This window comes from Lolium perenne, unplaced genomic scaffold (assembly GCF_019359855.2).
Source record: "Lolium perenne isolate Kyuss_39 unplaced genomic scaffold, Kyuss_2.0 unplaced104, whole genome shotgun sequence".
Lineage (NCBI taxonomy): Eukaryota > Viridiplantae > Streptophyta > Magnoliopsida > Poales > Poaceae > Lolium > Lolium perenne.
In genome coordinates this window covers 130,134-150,213 of record NW_027249062.1, presented here as the reverse complement: position 1 = coordinate 150,213, position 20,080 = coordinate 130,134, and the positions used below count along the sequence as shown (strand labels likewise).

Here is a 20,080-nt window from a genome sequence, read left to right as displayed (position 1 = left end):
CCACTTCTTTTTGAGGGGGATTAGGGACTCCACTGGTAGCACAGCTCTTGCTGCTGAATACTTTCCGACGACCACGACCGATGTGCTCCGATGAGACGATAGGCACATACAAAGTACTTCCCCCGCGAGGTACAAAATCCAGCTAGCCCAGACTGATTGATCGTTAGAGATCAGCTAGCTAGCCGGCCTTATCGGTACTTTTCTATTCAACTCACGGTTCTAGATACAAGCTAGATTATATGGATATATATGTACTAGGCAGCCTTGCCGACTAGAACTTCTATTACGATCCGGTTTCTAGCTCTAGCTAAATACACACGCAGGCCCTGTACACACGTAAACTCGAGGACCTAGTCGGACAAGGACACCTGACGCATCCCAGCTGGTTGTATACAACTCGTATAGCGCACCATGCCGTGCGGATGTCGAATTCGTGCTATTTCGTAAGACTAAGTGGTTGTAATCTATTTCTTGCCTGGGCACTGTGTTGTCTTCCAAAGTGCTCCCTCTCGTGGGCCGTCGGATCCTTATCTTGCGACACAGAAGAAAAGGCAGAAACGGACAAAACGTGGGCAGCAAATTCTCTCTTCCTCTCTCCTTTTTCTCGTCGCTCTTGTCCGTTGGGTTCATCCCATTCCCCTTCCTGCTCGCTCCTCGCCTGGGCACTGAAATCGGCGATTCGATCTCGTCGTCGGCGAGCTTCCCGACGGAAATCCGTGGCGGAGTGGGCAGTTCGAGTAGTGCTGGACCTGCCTGGTCGGCGCGGAGAAGCAGATCAAGCCGTTCGTGGCGCGGACGCGGCCGTGCTTGGAGGGTTCCTTCGGCGGCGGGGCGCGGCCGTGCGCTTGGAGTGTCCCTTTGGCGGCGCGGGCGCGGCCGTGCTTGGAGGTTCGCTTCGGCGGCGCCGCGTTCCAAATCCGACAAGTCTAGGTGGGTGAGGCCGTCGTCCGAGTGATTTCCGCCGCTGCTCTGGGAGTCGACGCGGTCGCGGCCGTCATCGTAGCAGTCCTCGAAGCAGAGCATCCGCATTTCCGGTGTTGGTTAGTCCTTCGTTCCTACCTACTTCTTCTACATGCTCATGTTTATGTTCGTTTTGGCGTTTTTGGTCGATGCGATGTTCGATTTTGGTCATCGAGGTGCCAAACGGCTGTGCTCAAACTCCAATTAGCCACAGAGAAGGATGATCTAGTTGTGTGCAGTAATGAGTTTCTCGTCTAGTATATAAGATCACATAGTGTAGTCATGGTTCTCGTCTATTCTCACCATATGATATCCTGCGTCCATGCAGTCATGGTGTAGACTGAGCATGTTTAATTGCAGGAAGTACGATTTTGGTAGTCTATACATCCTTGGCATATGGTCTGTAGTATTTATATACTTATAGGATGTATTTTTCTTTGTTCAATTCGAGTTGTATAAACCATAATCAATTACTAGACTAAGGATGTATAAATGTACAATTTATACATCTTAGAAGCCTGAATTTAGTTTTGTATGACTCATGTGGGATGTATTTTCTAAAATTACCTGTAGTTATAATTACCTGAATTTAGTGGATGTTTTTTTGTATGCATTTAATACATTTTTGATACGGACATAGTACAAATCTAGGATGACTTAAATTTCTGTATTAATGTACTTTTTCTACGAAAATTACATATTGGCTTTTACGCAAACTTAGTCTAACCAACATTCCTTCTTGTTCTGCCTTTCCTTTTTTTACAGGAGTGTTCATTTTGTTTTTAGAAGTAATTTCTGACAAAGGAAACCACTGGTCGATATAATGGTATGGACGTATCTATACTTTTTTATTCGTTAATTATCTGTGTTTCTATTAAGCTTTTTTTTTTCAACTTCTCGCTTCTTCCTTGTTTCTGTGTTTTAGAAGCCTGCACACACACCGAAAAATGCTGTTAAGGTGGGACACTCAAAATTTAGCAACATGAAGAAAAAACTGAAGTTAAAAGATAAGGTAGATGAAGAAGTTCTGAACCAGGAGTCGGATGATGTTCCAGTAAAACAGGATGTTCCAGATGCAGAAGAACAGGATGAAGTACCAACTGAAAATGTTGATGAAGCTCAGCCAGATGTGTTGCTGCATAAAACTAAAAACCAGGTACATGTAATTTTTTTTCTGCATAATGATTGTTTTTCAACTATTTATTTCACACTGGATTTCAACTTTCTTTTTTCTCTAATCTAATGTAGAGCAATCTTTTCAATCGCTCGTCACCCATGAAGCTTGTCAGGGTTTGTAAGAATATGACTCCAGAGCAGAGGAGTTTGTTAACAGATGCAAAATTCGGAGCCATGATCCAGATGAAGTGCTCCAAGCTTATCCCAGAGTTGTGCCGGTTCTTGATGGGATGCTTTGACCCAGATAAATGTCAATTTGACTTTGGTGACAGGGGCGTGATACCAGTAACAGTAGAATCAGTTGTCAAGGTTTTGGGTCTTCCTATGGGCAGCTCTCCCGTCCCGTACCATGTAGATGCTGATGCCACAAGCTTGGTTCTTAATATGCTTGGGATAACAGATGGTGTGCAACCCAATGTCACAACCTTGGAGATGGAGTTAGGAAAAGAGCACCCTGCGGATGATGCTTATCTCCGGAAATTTGTCATATATATGATTAGCTCTGTATTTGCACCAACAACCTGCATTAAAGTCAGTCCCAAGTGTTATCCTTCAGTGTCTAATATAGAAGCCATCAGTACCTTGAATTGGGCAAGATTCATAATTGACATCCTAATTGAGACGGCTAATGCAAAGGACAAGAAGAATTGGTTTAAGGCCTGCATGCCATATATCATGGTGAGAATTCATGAAAGTGCATCATAATTCATTTTCCGTCAAATTACTCGGAAGTAACAATCTGTGTGTTTTTTTGGCAGATCCTCTATGTTGATTCTTTACAAACAGAGGCAGTTAATCTTCCAGATGATGTGACTCGATGCACAGTCTGGACCAACCAGCTTATATCACTTGTATCTGGTTTGGACAAGACCAGCAACGGATCATTCGGTGCATTACCTGTACGTATAATTCAGTGACTCATATATATATGCATATTACATTTGTTTCTCAGATTTTCTTCTTTATGTTCCTTTTTTAGTTACATAGCATGCTTATATTTTTTCTACATGTGCAGCTCAAGCCTTGTTTCAGGAAAACATTATTTCTATTCAATCCTCAACCTGAACAAGTGGATATGTTCATCAGGCGGCATCTGCCAGGAAGTCACACCAATGAGGTATGCTTATCTTTTCTTTTTATCCCACATCCCTTTTTTGATTTTTTGTAATTTACTGTGTTTGCTTCTTTTGTCATCTACTATTATTATTTTGGATTAAGCACCTGCCTTTTTCAAATGAATTTATCAGGATATAGCAAAGTACAGGCCAGCAGTGATGAACATGTGTTCTGTTCTTGAAGATGGTCTGGCATCTTTTATTCAAACTCTTGGAGAAAATGTACCCTCTACTAAACCTGGTCAATAGTCAGCAAAGGAGTGTCAGCAGTTACCAAAGGAAAAACCAAAAAGGAGGAAGTATGTTCGTGCTACAAACATCAAGCAATCTGAAGGAGGAAAAAAGCAAGAAGTACATCAAGATTCAGTTCCATTGGATACAATACATGAAGATACAGTTCCATTGGATACAGATTTCTCAGAGACAATACCAAATGCCAATGAAGATCAATCAAGAAAGCGGAAACTTGTGGAGGATGAGCAAGATGATCAACCTGATGCTGTAAACCAGGATCAAGTTAAAGAGAAGGTTTGTTCTGAAGATAAACAAGTTGTCAACCATATAGCACAAAGTCCACTTGAAGAAATGGTAGGAAAAAAGGAGGATGTAGCTATTGAGACAGTTGTACATGCTGGCAGTATAGGGAGTGCATCTAACTTCCGGAATGTAACTCCTGATGCTCTGAAGCAGCTCCAGAGCTATGGTTCTGGGTCCAATTCCTCTGGGAGTAGTTTCATTCCGCACAAGGTAGCCGAAGCAGATTGTTCACCTAGCAAACCAATACAGCAGTTCCAAGATAAAGGTCATGAGGGGAGCATCGGTTGTACTGTACCAAAAACAAACTCATCTGGGAAAGGGAAGAAGAGTGTTACATTTGTGCTGCAGGCAGAACATAATGCACCGGCTAAAGTTCCTGAATCCAATGCACCGGCTGTTGTCCCTGCCAAAGAAGCTGTACAATGCAATCCTGTTTCTTCTTTGAAGCCATCTGAGAGCAAAGAATGTACTCCAAAGCCGAAAAGAAAGCGGAACAGTATTGCAATGCAAGTTGCTGATAGCCCTAGGAGAATGACAAGGTTTGCTACAGCTGAAGCTAGGGAAAAATCAAGGAATGCAGAGATGCTTTTGAATCCAACCATTGATGTGCAAGATAGCATGAACAAGAATTTGGAGCTGCAGTTCAAACTCTCTGAGAATCGACCAGAAACATCAAATCAAAGCAATCAACGAGCGCTACTGGAGTACTACCCCTCCTTTGATCTAGGCTTCGATGAACATAACACACAGGAAACTTCAGCTGTAGTTTCCAAGGAAACTGAAATACCAGTCAGTAACAATGATGAGTTCATAGTCATCTCTAGTAATGAGGAGAGTGGGGACTCTTTAGATAAAATTTACGCCAATGTTGAGATGCCAATCAGGACTCCTATCATTGGGAAGCAGCGTGCCACAGAGGACGATCATGGGATATCTGTCAGCCAAAACAGTTCCACCCCCATACCTGAAGCTCATAAAAAAAGGATTGTCAAGCCAGCTCAAACTCAGAAGTCACCATTTGTAGCAGGAAGCAAGAAGGAGACTGCAACAAAATTTGCTACTGAGGTTTACAACAGGCTTTGTTCCTATGGCGGCAAAACTACAGATGAGTTGAACAAACATAGAATCATTGATGATGGTAAATTCTTCGTCTACGTCCGAGACCTAGCAGATTCCGTTAGGCCAGGAGCTTGGCTAAGCAATTCAACTTGCGAATTGGCAATACGTGTTCTAGCTCCTGAGATGGAAAAGCAGAAGAAATTTGTGATGCCATTGATGATGGCGGTGAGTTTCTAACTACAAACATTTTGCTGTTTTCTACATCCATTCTAGTTTTACATATAATCACCTATGTACTTATGTTTTCTCATGGTGGCTTCATGCAGACGAAGCTTAGGAATGTTATGTGCATTCACGACAGAGTAGCAATCAAAGCGTTCAAGATGACTCCTGAAAAAAGACTTGATCACAAAGAGCAGGTTAGTTTGTAATTTCCTTTCTTTTTATATCTTTTTTATTTGGTTTCTGCACATGTATTTTTTATTCAACTTTTTTGTAATGTTTCATATAATGCTACAGGTACTGTTCCCTGTTTTGCAAGACCTCACCCCAGATATTGATCTGTTCAACGGGCATTACTATCTGATCGTGCTAAACCTTAAGGCCGAGAGGTTCGAAGTGATGGATTCACTAAGATCTAAAGGGAACCGGGGACTGATAAAAGATTACAGGTCCATAATTGGGTCAATTAAGTACTTCTGGGCTGAAAACTACAAGGACTCTAACATAAACATTGAGAAGTGGCCAACAGAGCACATTGTCACCCCAATGCAGAAAACATCGTAAGTCCAAATTCGTTTCCATGATGTATTTTTCATTACTGCCTTCTTCTTTTTCATTTGTGAATTTAATTTTATAAATCCTAAAAATCATTTTTGTCATGCAAGGTATGATTGTGGGTTCTTCATGCTCAAGTTCATCGAGCTCTGGAATGGTAGAAAACTGATCACTTCAATCAACCCAATGGAGATGCCAATAATTAGGAAGCTACTCACACTCAAGTGGCTTCAGTGGGTCGATAACAAGATCTCCTGGCAAGAAATGCTGTTCTGAATAGATCTTAATCATCAGACAGGTAGTTTTTTCATTAATGGTTCACAAGATTACATAAATAAAGTCTACATTTTATTTCCTCTTCTACTACTGTTTGTTTTTGCTTTTTCCAGTTCTGCTTGTTTTGCTTTTTCTAGTTTTTCTGCATAATCTCGCCCGCCATTAATAATTGCGAAATCAATCTTGACAGTAAAAGTTAAATGTAATAAATTCCTACAAAATACTTCTCATATTCAATACAACCTTAATTTGACAACCATAAAGCAGATAGATATCATACAACCCATATTATGTGTGTCCACACACATAATACATCCTACTGTGCCTCTCGCTTCACATGTATGTAACAATTGATACGAAGATCATTCAACGTACGAAACTACCTTGTAGTAAGCACATTGTTGGACCTGAAACTAAATTCGTACATAAGGACTTTTTAAAAGGACTTGTACATGCTACTGATTCGTTACCTTCACAAACTCACAGTACATGCATTTTTAATACTAAAACATTGATTTAAGCATCGCGATCTGAAAGTTACAAAATCTCAGGAGCCATATCACTGCCTCAAAGTCTAACAAACCAAACATAACACACCATCAACGAAATAACCTACACTGATATTACATTTAAACTCCTTCCTAATGACCCTAATCAAGAACTAAACCATATCGCGGAAGAAATCGAACTCTTTCTGTTCTGGAGCAGGAGTGATCTTTGATGGGCATTCTGATGTAGAGTGTTGTGCAGAACCACAACCTCTGCATTTCTGCGGTTTTGAAGCCTTCAAATGCAGCCCTGACTTTTTCCTCTTCTCTTCAGGACGGCCTTTAGTTGTAGTAAGTATAGGGTCCCTCACATGCTCGTACTGGGTACTGCTACCTTGACCACCATCACCACCAATTTCAGTCTCGGGTGTCACTCCATCATTTTTGCTTGGTTGTTTTTTATCTTTCCTCTTGGCTGCAGCACTAATCTTCATTGCGGCTAATTCTTTACCCAACTCACGCATGTACTTTTCTGCTAAAGCTGTAGCTTTCTCTGATTCAGCTGCAATTTTTGCATAATCAGTCCAGTTGTTGCATAATGTGCCATATCTTAGTAGTTTCCTTTATTTGTTCGACAACTTCCTGTCAGTTGGCATAGGAGGCAATTCCACTTTTTCTGGGATGATATCATCGGGGGGCACTGTCCACCTAGGCAAAATGTAGTGCGCTGGAATCTCATTCACAGCACCTAACTGCGCCATTACCCTCAATGCATGGCAGCACAATAAGCCATCCCTGTTTATTTTAGAACACTCGCAAATGTAGATGCCTTCCTCTGAATTAGCTTCCACTCTGTAGGTCCTTTTGCCATACCCAAAAACAGATCCAGCAACTGGAACTACATAAAAAATCTGCCCAGCCACATGGGTTGCATTATAGGATGTAACTTTCCGAAGCTCAGCCCGGAAACGCAAGTATATAGGCATTGTGTACACATGGAAAGCATGCTCTTCCAGAGGCCACTCTCCCCAAAATCTGAAGATCTTGTCTTCCTCCTTGAATTCATTTGAATCTTCTGCCACATCAATTTTCTCCTGCAGCTTCATGTATTGTTCAAAGAAATGGGAGAGGCTGTGGTGTGGAGTGACGTATCTTTTTAGCACCGCATTAAAACCCTCGCTGCGTGCTGTAGTTTGTAGGAATGGGAAGAATCTGTCCTTAAAGTATGCAGGGACAAAAGAAGCTCTCATGTCATAAATATCCTGCAAGTGTGTGTTGTCTGCAACATTGTGCTTCAAAATCATCTCTGCCCACCTAGTTTCAAACTCCTCAACTGTCATGCTGTAGTCAATGGTAGCATTAAACTCCAGCCTTAGGGGTTCATTTTTAGCCATGTCATTACCCAACACACCTTGGGCATTCTGCATAATGTGCCATCGACAATTCCGGTGACAACAATCAGGAAATACACTCAAGATGGCACTTCTCATTGATGCATCCTGATCAGTGATAATATTGATTGGTTGGACTCCATCCATAGCTTCAAGAAAAGCCTCAAATAGCCAAACATAATCTTCTATCTGCTCGTTGCGTAGGAAACCACATCCTAGCTGAATAGATTGACCATATCTATTTATTCCAATGAATGGTGCAAATGGCATGCTATAGCAGTTTGTCATGTAAGTTGCGTCAAACGACAAGCAATCATTGTATTTCTTGTATGCTGCTCGAGCTGGCCCATCAACCCAGAATATCCTTCTAACCCTGTCATCATGGTCAAGATCGATTTTCTTGAAGAATTCTGGATCATGTACCTTTACTTCCTCAAATTGTGCCAGCAGCTTCGACATGTCATTGTTCTTCCGTGCTGCAGTATCAATGGATGCCATGTAGTTACTGACATCTTTGCGTTCATAAGGTACATTTCCAAGCTTCCCATACAATTCTGCCATTATGGTCATCACCCGACCAGCGGACAGATTAACCTTGTGCAGTAGCTTCACAAATTCCCTTTCTTCCTTAGGAATTCCTTTATGTGACCTTAAGAACCTTTTCAGCGAAAACTTTTTAATACATGCATGATTGTGTTCCTCAATGGACATTGTAACGCGCCATTTGTCACCCCTTCTCTTAACTCGAAGACGTGCTTTACAGTCAGTCTTCTTAGTAATTGTACGGTTCCGCTGTCGGACTGGTGGAACTTCCTGCTTGTTAATGTCGACGTTTTTCCCACTCTTGTTGCATACAAAGAGGTATTTGTCTGTCTGCTTGTCAACAGTAGATTTCCTTGAGGTACTAGACTTGATTGAGAATCCAACATGCTTAGCATATCTGTTGTAGCACATTTTTGCTTCTTCCCATGAAGCAAACAACATATTTGGGTACGGCTTCTCTACTGGAGTTAGACTTGGTGTAGACTGGACTTCATCCTCTTCGCCAGAATCATCAGTTGACATTGTATTCCCTGTGTCAGCATCTACAGACTCTACAGATGCCCCTGCATCCATTCCAGAATTGCCTGTTGCTTGCTCCCCTTGCCCTGTAGCTTCATGTTCATGTTGGATTTCTTCCTGCATAACTTGCCCTGTATTATCTTGTGCATTACCCTGATCATATCCCTCATCTTGTACTGGCTTGTTTAGGTCAATTCCAGGAAACCAAAACTCCATCCTGCCACCTGCTAAAAATTGAAGCATGTTACACCAGTATTTTTGGTTTACACATACTTTTTGTTTTAATGCCATGCTTCCATGTTTTGTACATAATGTTACAACATGACTATGTATTTAAATGCCATGCTTCATATTTTAGTCCATGCAAATGAACAAATCAGACAGATTCTAATGTTTGTTCTTACGTTAAATTTTTTTTCAGATTCAAGGGCACAACAGTTCAAGTTTCACTGGCAGAAGCTCATGTTGTTTTACAGCTTTTGGAAACACAAATCTTCATCCTCTTCTACATTCCAGGTTCTTATGTTACATGACCAAGGTGGAAAGTCTACTGGTGGCATGTATTTCACTTTTGGTTTACTGCTAAAGTCTACTGGTGGCATTGTAGTTATGATGCTAAAGTCTGTTCCTGGATTTTTGTTGCAATCCTATGTTCTCCTGGATAAATCTCTATGTTTTTCTATCCTCTAGTACTATTAAACCTGTTCACTTTTGGTTTACTGCTAAAAGATCAAGATTGTACATCCCCAGATTCAAAGTTCCATCTTTTTCCTCATGTTTTTGGATTTCCTACATGCATGGCAGATGATTTCCTCTACTACTTCATGGAATTCTTCAGTTTTTACATGCATGACAGATGATTTCATACAGTTGGTACCAAATCGTCAGGCAACACCATGATCTGGTGTTTTAAAACTGGAGTTTTTCTACATGGAAAACTAGATCTGGGGTTGGAAGAGAAAGAATGGTTGCCTGTAACTTTTTGGTACCTTTTCCTGATTTGATTTTCGACAGTACTGTGGAGGTAGATCTTGATGTTCTTCCCCTTCTGCTTCTTTTCCTGTTGCTGCCTGTAACTTTTGGTCACCGAACTGGGCATGCCATGGAGTTTCTGGTTCCAATGGAGGAAGGTGGAAGAAAAGGGATCGGAGGAAGAAGAGGTAGCAGGTAGGGTTTGTTTTCTGGGATCCGTTTTGGTCCCAGCTGTAATTCTGGCGTGGTCCCTAGCCACCCAGATACGGACAAATCTTGGCCCGGCGTGGTCCATGCAGTAGTTTCCTTTTTTGGAGCCTGTCGCTTTCAACTGGTGGGCCCATTCCATTTTAGGAAAGAAAACAGATCAGACAGGGGGGGCACCGGGTAAGACTAAATGGTAACCGGGCACTCTGTAGCCACTTGCCTGGTTACCATTTAGTCTTACCCGGCACTGGATGTAACATCCACTTGGGTTACGAGTTATTAGATGTGAGAAATGCCTGGCTATGTCGACCCGCGTAAAACATGCATGGTTGAAACCGAAGAGGCCTGGTACGATTACGTGAAGCCAAGAGATCAAGCCTATACGTGCTGCCCGATGGTGAGGCACCTGCGCAGTCCTGCATGGTTTGAGACTCAGCTGTAACCGAGTACAACTCTGGCCGTCCATCGCCTACTTCACCTCCGAAACCCAGAAGACCTGGATCGTCGTCAGATCCACATCGCTGCCACATGATTGCGCTACTGGAGAAGAAAGATGGACGTCGACGGAGACAGCCGCCTACGCCGCACCGCCTTGTCTCTCCCGAAGGATTTGGTTCTAGAGATCCTCATCCGCGTCGAAGACCCGACTGCTCTTTTTCGCTGCCCCGTGGCGTGCAGGTCGTGAAACCGCCTCGTGGCCGAGGAATCATTGCTCAGCCGATGCTGGCCAGACGACGACATCTCCGCCTGCACCCAGACGTCTTCGACCTTCGTCGCTGGATTCTTTCCTCGGAAATTTCTACCGCCCTGTTCCATCGAGACGTTGTTCGTCCCGACGCCGCTGTCGGTCTTCGGTCCTGGCAGCCGCCGCCTCCACTCCTTCTTCCCCGAGGCCGCGCGCCTTCTCGAAGGCGATGCGGAGCCTCTGATAACGCGACGGGGACTTCTCCTCATGCGCCTCACTGGCCATCCACGAAAGGTCCTTCAGCTAGCCGTGTTCAACATGCTCACAGGCGTGTGCGACGTGCTACCCCCGCTAAATTGCAATCGGAGTTTCGGAAGCATCTGCTACGCCATCCTGACAGACCCAGACTGCTCCGCAATCGGCAAGCGACATGCTGCCCTACCAGGCTACTCGGCCTTCTTCAAAGTGCTAATCATCACCGACGACAGAGAAAGTAATTACCAGCCACTCGGCCTCCACACCTTCTCATCTCAAGAGGCCAGGTGGAGCATGCCTACCAAGTGCACTTTTGATGCCATGAATAAGGAAGGTGATTGCATGATGCCTCATTTTCCCGATGCCGTGGTGTGCAATGGCAGGGCATATTGGCAAGTTCTTTATAAAAGCAAAGACAATCCAAGATTTGATACATGCATTATTGAAATAGATACACACCCGAAGACATGTTATGTGTCCCTAACAAGGATCGACATTCCTAAAGAATATCTTTACTCTCAAGCTTATAGTAGACCTAGGCTCAAAGTCAACACCAGAGGGACGCTGTCGGTGTTTTGCATGCAATCACATGGGGCACGGGTAGTGGTGTTTACACGTATAAATGACAAAATGGGTGAGAATGGTGGTGTTGCCAAGTGGCGCCAAACCCATGTGGTTGAGCTGGAGCTACACAGGAAGACATCGATTGAGGCAAAATGGATGGGCTTGAAAATTTTGGATGAGAAGGCCGGTAAGTTACTTGTCGATACCAGAAAGGGTAACATGTACACCGCCAACCTTAAGACAGGAAAAATGGAGGAGGCGACAGACTGGTCTTATGGTCCGCCCATCCGTTCACAAGTAATACTTTTAGAGATGGATTGGCCAGCATTCTTTGCCTCTCATCTTCGCGGGCCATATGTTAAAACGGACAACTGCAATCCACATATAGTGACGCAGCGAGAAGAGAGTACTAGGTATCCGTCCAAGGATTGGGCCCGCGAGTGAGGTGACAACCTGGCATTGGCTGCTTACTCATGGATCACATCGAAGGCCAGGTTAGGTGGCGAATAGGAATTGGCTCCGGTCGCATGTTTTGAGCTGTAATTATTCATTGGAAACTAGTGGTTTTAGAGATGGATTGGTTCACATTTCTCGTTTGTCTTTGTACCCCATATGCATGCATGTGGCAGGAAATTGTTGGTTTTGTGCTTAGGTTGCATTGTGGGTGAATCCTCAAAACTTCATCAGATACGTTACTCAGTTGTCTGGATTACCATGAGTAGGGTAAACGAGCATCTTCTGATTTTAGCAATGCATTTGTCTTTGTGCGTTCAGTTTCAAGATTTTGGTCATGGCGCTGATAAGTTATGTTCTAGTTCAACCTTTCTGGGATGTTTAGGATCAGTGAAATGTGTCATCTTATTGGTAGTTTTAGTATAGAGTTACTTACCGGCCTCCTCTTCTCCTCTTCTTAATAATGATCAAAGTCTCCTCCGCTTCTCAATAATGATCAAAGTCTCCTTGTCTCTCCTCCCCTCTCCTCTCTTTATCGAGCAAGAGTCTAAGTCTAAGTCACAGATCACGTGCAAACCGACACGGTACCTCCGCCACCCCTCCTATTTATACATGGGAGGACAATATGTATGATCTGTTCTCGCTCGAATTTCGAAATTAGGCGCCGAGTTTTCATCTTTTGGGATTCCCGGTATGTATGTTCTGTTTTTCCAGCCCTGCGCGCTTTTGTGCCTAGTAGGTTTGAGAGGAAGGAGATAAAATCCTCCTGATTAATGGTGCCATGCCTCACATATTTGAACATAATCCTTGATTCATGGTAGTCAATCAATCCCATTAATTAATTGTGGATTTGCTGGCTCACGGTTACTTACATATATCGCCAAATCTCTACTTTCTCCACCCAAAAATACCGGATTTCTAGCTAGTAACATAAATCATGTTCTTTGGTATCGCTCACGTATTTCTTCTACCCGCTTACATTGTTTGTAGCAACGTTGGCAACTTGGTATGCACTGCTCTTCCACAACACTGCGGCTTGTTGCTTTCTCTCCCAAATGCACCTAGCAAGACTAGCAAAGCTGGCTATAAAACAAATAAAATTATTCATATAGCAAAAAAAAACTATTTAAACTCGTGAAATTTCACTATATTTTGGACGTACCTGGCTATCTGCACGTCCGTTTTCCTGCACTATAGTTTCTCTAGGCAGGCGTGTTTGCCCTGCAATGTCTGTTTATTATGCTTCTTTCATATGTGTGTGTGATCTGTACGGTTTGGTTGTGTGCATCCCTGTTTTGTAGATGCACCCAAATCCCTTCCTTATTTTTTTTTTCTCATGCATACCACCGTGTACACTTGCGAGCAATTTTAGCATGATAAATGAACCATACACTTTATTGTATTTCTTGGAACCACCAACATACCGAGAATGAGGTTATACTAATCTCATGATTCATTCATAGTGGAACATAATAATTTTACCAGCAAGTTCTTCAAAAACAAATAAAAACAAAAAAACGTATTCTGAGAAGATGCTTTGTTTGAGTCAAATTGAGGCGCATCACTTACTACCAAGTCGTGAAGCAAAGAATGTCGGCCAATCCATCTCAAAAGGAACAACCTTGTGCGGCTAATCCGACCGCAGCTCACCAACTCATGCATCACTCCAGTGTTGAGATCGACGGCGTAAATGCGATTGTGGTTATCCCTGAGGAGGAGAACACCACGTTTCTCTCCTGAAAAGGTCAAGTACATTGCTTCGGCTTCGGCCTTGATGTGCTTAGGTAGTTGCAGCTGCAGGAATGTACAGAGCCACTCTGCATCACCACATTCTTGCCCGTCTTGCCGCATCCAGATATCAAGCAAGAGACCTTTCCTTCACAGGTGTAGCAAATAGAGCGTCCCACCGACATTGACACTAAGGTGTGGTAAATCATGAGTGTTTTTAGACATGATATTTTCGATCGGGGCGTGAATCTTTGTCCGCGAGACTTGACAGGTCTCAACATCCACATCAAGAGTATGTAAGGCATTGTACCAATCAAGCCAGTGTGCCATGCCACGACACACGACGGCGGTGGGATGCATGATTCGCCGGTTCTTCCGGTCGTCGAAAGAGAATTCACACAGTGTGCTCCAGCTGGCCTCATCGAACGTGAACGCGCAGACTTTGCACGGCTGGTCATATATGTCAGTTGTGATGATCAATAATTTGAAGAATGCCAAGGACGTCGAAGTCTGCTGCTTGCGGTTTAAGGAGCAGTCAGCGCCCGTGAGGATGGCACAGCCGATGGCACGATCTGACCATTCCCCCTTTAACGGAGGTAGCACGTCGCAGGTACCAGCGAGCAGATTGAACATGGCCATGATATCTCCCCGTCGGCCGAGTGTTTCGGCAGCAAGCCGCACGAGAACAAAGCCGTGCCATGCGGTGAGCAGCACGACATTCTCCAGGAGGCTGTTCTCGACCGCATCGGGAAAGAAGGAGCCTAGGAAGCGACGATCAGAGCCAAACACCGACCCGGGACGAGGGACGTGGCGGCAGCGGGATCCATGAAGGCGAGCCGTTTCGGGGTGAAGAATCCGGAGAGGAACGACGAAGCGTGGGGCTCCGGCCACCGGCGGCGGAGGAAGGAGGCTTTGACGACGAGGCGGCGCCATCGCCTGCATATCGTGTGGCACAGCGGAGGAGGTCAGCCGCGCGCGTCCTCGACACGTACGAGGATCTCGCGGATGACGTCCTCCGGGAGCGAGACCGCGGTGGCCGCCGCCGTCTGTCCCATCTTCTTCCCTAAGGCCAGGCGATCGTGTATGAAAGTCTTTGCGCTCTTGCGTATATGAGGTTTCGTGTACTTCGAGGAACCCTGATCGGAGTTTCAGATCAGTTTGGGCTGTAGGTTTTGTCTAGGGCGCGCCCTAATTTCGTTACAGATTTAAGTCAAGCCCAAACATAGGGCATCTCTTTCGCTAGGTCGCGGGTGCTTGGCTCTCTGCTTGAACTGGGTTTGCAACTTTGCATCCGAGCATGCACCACCGCTACACAATTGTACACCTCCATATATGCCCACTCACTACGGGAGAAACTTCATGTGCCGACGGCCAGCCCATGTGCCGACGGCCAAATGTCGGGGCCGTCGGCACAGAGGCCCTCGTCGACCGGCGACGGAGCTGACCGTCGGCGCACGGTCACCGTCGGCACACTGCTGTCTACACCGACGGTCACCGTCGGCGCAAACCGGACCGTCGGCACAGGAAGTTGGCGCCCGAAGGTCACCGTCGGCACAGCCACGGCCGTCGGTACACGCGCAGACAGGCAGGCCCAGCCGTTAGGCTGTCACGGCGCCGTCTACACTGTGCCGACGGTAGCCCACGGCGCAACGGCGGCCGTCGGCACAGGGACTGAATACTGGGTCCCCCTTCTGCTGTGCCGACGGTCACCCACGGCACAAACAAGGCCGTCGGCACAGCCAATTATGCACATTTTTTTGTTTTTCCATTTTTTTTGCATCAAAGAGATAATTATTACCCATATAATTATTAATCCCAATCATTTTTTTGTTTATTTATTTCTCACTGCTATTTTGGCGAACCCCTTTGCGGGAAACCTATATATATGTATAAGGGCGGTATAGAACCCCTTCGTCAGAAATCGAACCTCGGAGGGGGTGAATGGCCCACACACGATACAAAATACTTAAGACCCACACACAATACAAAATACTTAAATAACTAGACTCACACACATACCAAAGCGCTTACAGAACTAGACCCACACACGAACCGAAACAGTTAAAGAACTACACCCACACAGAGGAAGCAAAACACTTAAAGAAACTACACCCACACACATGAACCAAAACACTTAAAGAACTAGACCCACACACAAACCAAAGCATTTAAAGAACTACACCCACACACGAACAAAGCACTTAACACTGGGTCGACACATGACCCGCTAGACACACGGACTCGACACACACATATTAATCAGAGAAGTCGAAATCTTCATCCTCGCTGGGGGTGTCCTCTGAAGCGGTGGTTGTGAGGTTCCACAACCACCGTTCATCATTCTCCCCCATGTCGACGCCTCTCCTTTGGCGTACTCTGCTTCAACCTCGGCCTTCCTCTGCCGCTTTCCCGCCCTCCTCTCTCTCCTGTACGTCTGCTTCTCCTTCCAGAATGCGCGCGTTGCCTCGACGTCTCCGAGATGGTCTCTGCGCCACTGTGCCATGAACTGCTCGTCCGCCTCGGTGGTATCAATCCGCCGCTGGCCAGCCCTGTACCGCCGCGCTTCACCCTGTGAGCGAAGTAGTGGCTCAGTAGAGAGACTCTGAGCTTCCGTCAGAGACCTGACCTCCGGGAAGTTCATTTCGTGGCGCGGCCGGCCAAACCTCCAAGCCGCAACGTCGTATGCACGGGCAGCAGCCTCCTTCGTGTAGAAGGTGCCGAGCCACACACGTGTAGAAGGTGCTTGATTGCAGCGCAATTATAGGGTGGCGACTGAGCATAAGGAGATGGCGGACGTGGTGCTCCGTAACATGTGTCGGAAGTTGACACGGCAGCAGTGGTACAACCAGAGGATCACGTGCATCGGCCACTTCTATGCTGAGCAGGGCGTAAGGTACACAAAGCCTGAGATTGTGCAGGGACTCGCCCCGGCTATGACGATAGAGGACTTCATGTTGGTAAGTAATTGTCAATGCGATTCTATGTACTGCGGCTAACTTGCAACTATATTGTTTGTTCTTCAAATGAGTTTTGATTTTGCAGGTTGTACCACATTGGGCTGATAATAATAAGAGGGCCGCCTTCATGGAGTTGGTCAAGAATTGGGTCGGCGAAAACCCCGATTTCAAGGCCGTGAGCGACCGGAACAAGGCCAACCGTGGGAATCAGGGAACACACACTGCGGGGAGCAGCAGCACCGATCGCTATCGGGAGCGTCTGGTACATATAAAAATGGAACAAGCTGCATTTTTTTGATTTTCGATGATATGCATAACATTTGTTTTGTGATGCAGGGGAAGAAGCTCGGGAGGGAACTTGGTGAGATGGAAGCGTGGATGCACATGAAGCTGGTGACGCCCCGTCCGAACGAGCCTCGGCCCGCGCCTGAGATGTACTACGGCAAGGCCAAAGAGAACAAGGAAAGATACTGCGAGGAGTACGCCAAGCTCCATCCAGAGGTGGAGGACCCTATGACCGAGCCGGTCGACGAGGTGGCGATGATGCTGGCGGGGTCCGGCCAGCCGCATGGACGTCCTGCCTGCCTTGCTGGGGGTTTCAAGCCTCAGAGGAACTTCACGCAGATCAAGGCTACCCTCCCCTCCGGCAGCTACGCTACCTCCTCGCGGACTACATGCCGTTCTCGGGTAGAGGTAGATGTAAGTCATCCACACTTTCATCCTCTGTTTTGACTCTTGTTCCTGAATGGCTATGTTGATGAGACGCATTATTTCTGAAATTGTAGATTCAGCTCGAGGAGGCCTATGCAGTAGCTTACGAGGAGTATCTCGAGAAGATTAAGGAGCATGACCTTGTGAAAGATGCCTATGTCCAGTGGACGAGCAACCAGATGGCGGTAAGTTTCAATCTCTATGGTTGCAAAACATCATAAGTCCCCATGTTTGAATCTGAGCTATCTCTCCCGTTTCTTGCAGAGTTTCACTCGGTTCATGATGACTGGAGTGCGAGAGGAACCACTCCCAGAGCCACCTCATCCGGGGCCGACGCCAGTGTTCCCGTCCAAGGAGGAGTTCTATATCATGTACAAGCGTCAGCGTCAGTTGACCCCGGTAAGTTGCTAACTTGGCTAAGTTGCTAACTTGGTGTGACATGGCTAAGTTGCTAACTCCCTCCAACATGTAGGGATTGGGAGAATCCGGGAACGACACTCCTTGTGGTACGCCGATGCACCCCGGTCGCCATTCTCCTGGTGCTTCTGCCGAACCTCGGCATGGTTCTGCTTCCGGTGGCTCTCGTCGTGGTTCTACCTCCCCGAGCACCGTCGAAGTAGTGCGGCCTCGCTTCACCCAGTCGGAGCTAGATCAGTACTCGGGTCCGCCGGGTGGTGCACCACCATAGTTTCTACATTGTACTAGCACATGATGACACCCTCCATCTTTGTAGTGGATCCCGTGTATGTACCATGGTCTTGTATGCTATATTTGTGCTATTTGTGAGATTTGATGCTATATTTGTGAGATTTGGTGCTATACGGTGATATCTTTGTGCTATATGGTGCTATATATGTTACTGGATATTCAATGTTATAATATGTGCATTTTTGTGCGATTTTCTGAGCAAATTGAGCCAAAATGGCAAAAATCTGAAAAAAACTGGGCCGGCCACCGTCGGCACAGGCCCATAGCTGTGCCAAATGGCAGGGTCGTCGGCACAGCCGGCCCAGGTTTCGCGCGTTTTTCCAGTTTGAATGCCACCGTTTTGCCGCCAGTTCTGGAAAAAAAAAAGCAAAACTGTGCCGACGGTGACACCGTCGGCACAGCTGGGGACGTTGACGGCAGCCGGCGTGACGGCTGGTTGGCTCTGCCGATGATGGGGCGGCCGACGGCCACCGTCCAGCCGTCGGCGTACGACTGTGCCGACGGTGACCTGCTACGCCGACGGTGCGTGCGCAGACCCCGACGCCTGCTGTGCCGACGGGGAGACGCCGACGGTGACCGTCGGCAGAGCCTGTGCCGACGGTGAACCTTACTGTGCCGACGGTGCGGGGCCGTCGGTGTAGCCAGTTGTTCCCGTAGTGACTGGCTGTGTTTTGCTCGAAGATGGCGATGGAGTCTAAATTTATGGTCTAATATGCGTCACGTCTCATGTGTGGAGTGTCGACATAGCCTTTTTATCTTTTGACATTCTTGGTACTTCTTTTTTGCGATCTAATTGGCCTCAGATTGGAAATCTAGCACTTTAGGTTGATACATGTTATTGAGTAAATTGTATTTAACTTTGGCCTTTATGGAGTTTCGCATGCTGTCACTTGGCGCACACGAAGTCACCATGCATGAAGTCGTCATGACCTTGGATATCATGCACGAGATCGCCATCGATCGCGCCATTGAAGTGTTCCTCTTTGTTGCACATAAGCTCACCGTCGATGATATCTTTTCCATAGCAACGCACAGATATTAATACCGACATGAGAAATATACACATTGCAATTAGATTTACTGATAGAACTACAAAATAGAAGTAAACTTGGGACAACCACAAATACAGAACCATATGCACCCGTTAGCAACAGAAATAAAACATGCCATGCTAGAGTGCGTTATCGCACACATTAGAATGCATTATTTTCACATAATACTTGCAGCAGGAGAAAATACTTGATACACACTAAGCTATTGGTTCATCAGCAGTGGTATGCAACAAAAAATACAATCTTGGGAACGGTTTCTTCGATTTGTGTTTACATGCATCTACCGGTTGCCAAGGCGAGAAACGAAGAATGTCGGCCAATCCATCTCAAAGGGCACGATTTGCCGACGGTTAATTGTGTTGAAGCTCAGCACCTTCTTCATATCCCCCGTCTCAAGATCTACAATGTACACGTCCCCGTGGTTGTTCTTGACGATCAACATGCCGCCCTTCTCTCCCAAGATAAGCAAGCTCATCCGAGTAGGTGGATTTAGCTCGATATCCGAAGCGCGGAGCCACCTTGAAGGACCACCATCCTCTTGCCGAATCCATACCTCTAGCTGGTAGCCTCCCTTTCGCATGTGAAACAACGAGAGTTTTCCGTCGGCAGCGATGGTAAGCTGTGCTTCATCATAACTATGAATTATGTCACTCCCACTCAGGGTCTCAATTTTAGTTAGTGAGACGCGGCAGGTCTCAGCGTCCACATCAATGGTATGCCAACTCGAGTTGTGGCTTGTACTTTTCGAAAAGTGGAAAGGCCCGGGTTTTTGCATTTGGTCGTGGCTTGGGAAGTAACGGACGAGCCAGTGTGCCGTGCCACGCCACACAATGGCACGGGCGTTTCTTAGCGGCATGCAGCCACTTATCCCCATAGCAGCAAAAGCGAATTTACTCGGAACGCTCCAGCGCCTCTCGCCGGACGTGTAACTGTGGAGGATGTGTGGC

At 46.0% G+C, this 20,080-nt stretch overlaps 1 protein-coding gene and 1 long non-coding RNA gene across 2 annotated transcripts; one reads left to right on the top strand and one right to left on the bottom strand.

The window, feature by feature from the left end:
- Positions 1–6,561: 6,561 nt before the first annotated feature.
- On the bottom strand, positions 6,562–9,057 carry LOC127314990 (protein FAR1-RELATED SEQUENCE 5-like). The gene is made up of 2 exons (XM_051345532.1): positions 7,137–9,057; positions 6,562–6,950 (listed from the first exon to the last, which is right to left on the bottom strand). The coding sequence occupies exons 1-2, from the start codon at positions 9,055–9,057 to the stop codon at positions 6,562–6,564; spliced, it is 2,310 nt and encodes a 769-aa protein (XP_051201492.1).
- An 8,398-nt stretch (positions 9,058–17,455) lies between these two features.
- On the top strand, positions 17,456–18,004 carry LOC139834942 (uncharacterized). Its single transcript, XR_011750629.1, has 3 exons — positions 17,456–17,558; positions 17,638–17,772; positions 17,846–18,004. It is a non-coding gene; the product is annotated as an uncharacterized lncRNA (long non-coding RNA).
- Positions 18,005–20,080: the final 2,076 nt, after the last annotated feature.

Bases quoted from the DNA above. Each gene is read 5' to 3' on its own strand.
- LOC127314990 (XM_051345532.1), bottom strand. From the start codon at position 9,057: ATGGAGTTTTGGTTTCCTGGAATTGACCTAAACAAGCCAGTACAAGAT. The intron at 6,951-7,136 runs GTGCTGTGAATG...CAAAAATTGCAG, and splicing joins GAGGGTAATGGCGCAGTTAG to CTGAATCAGAGAAAGCTACA.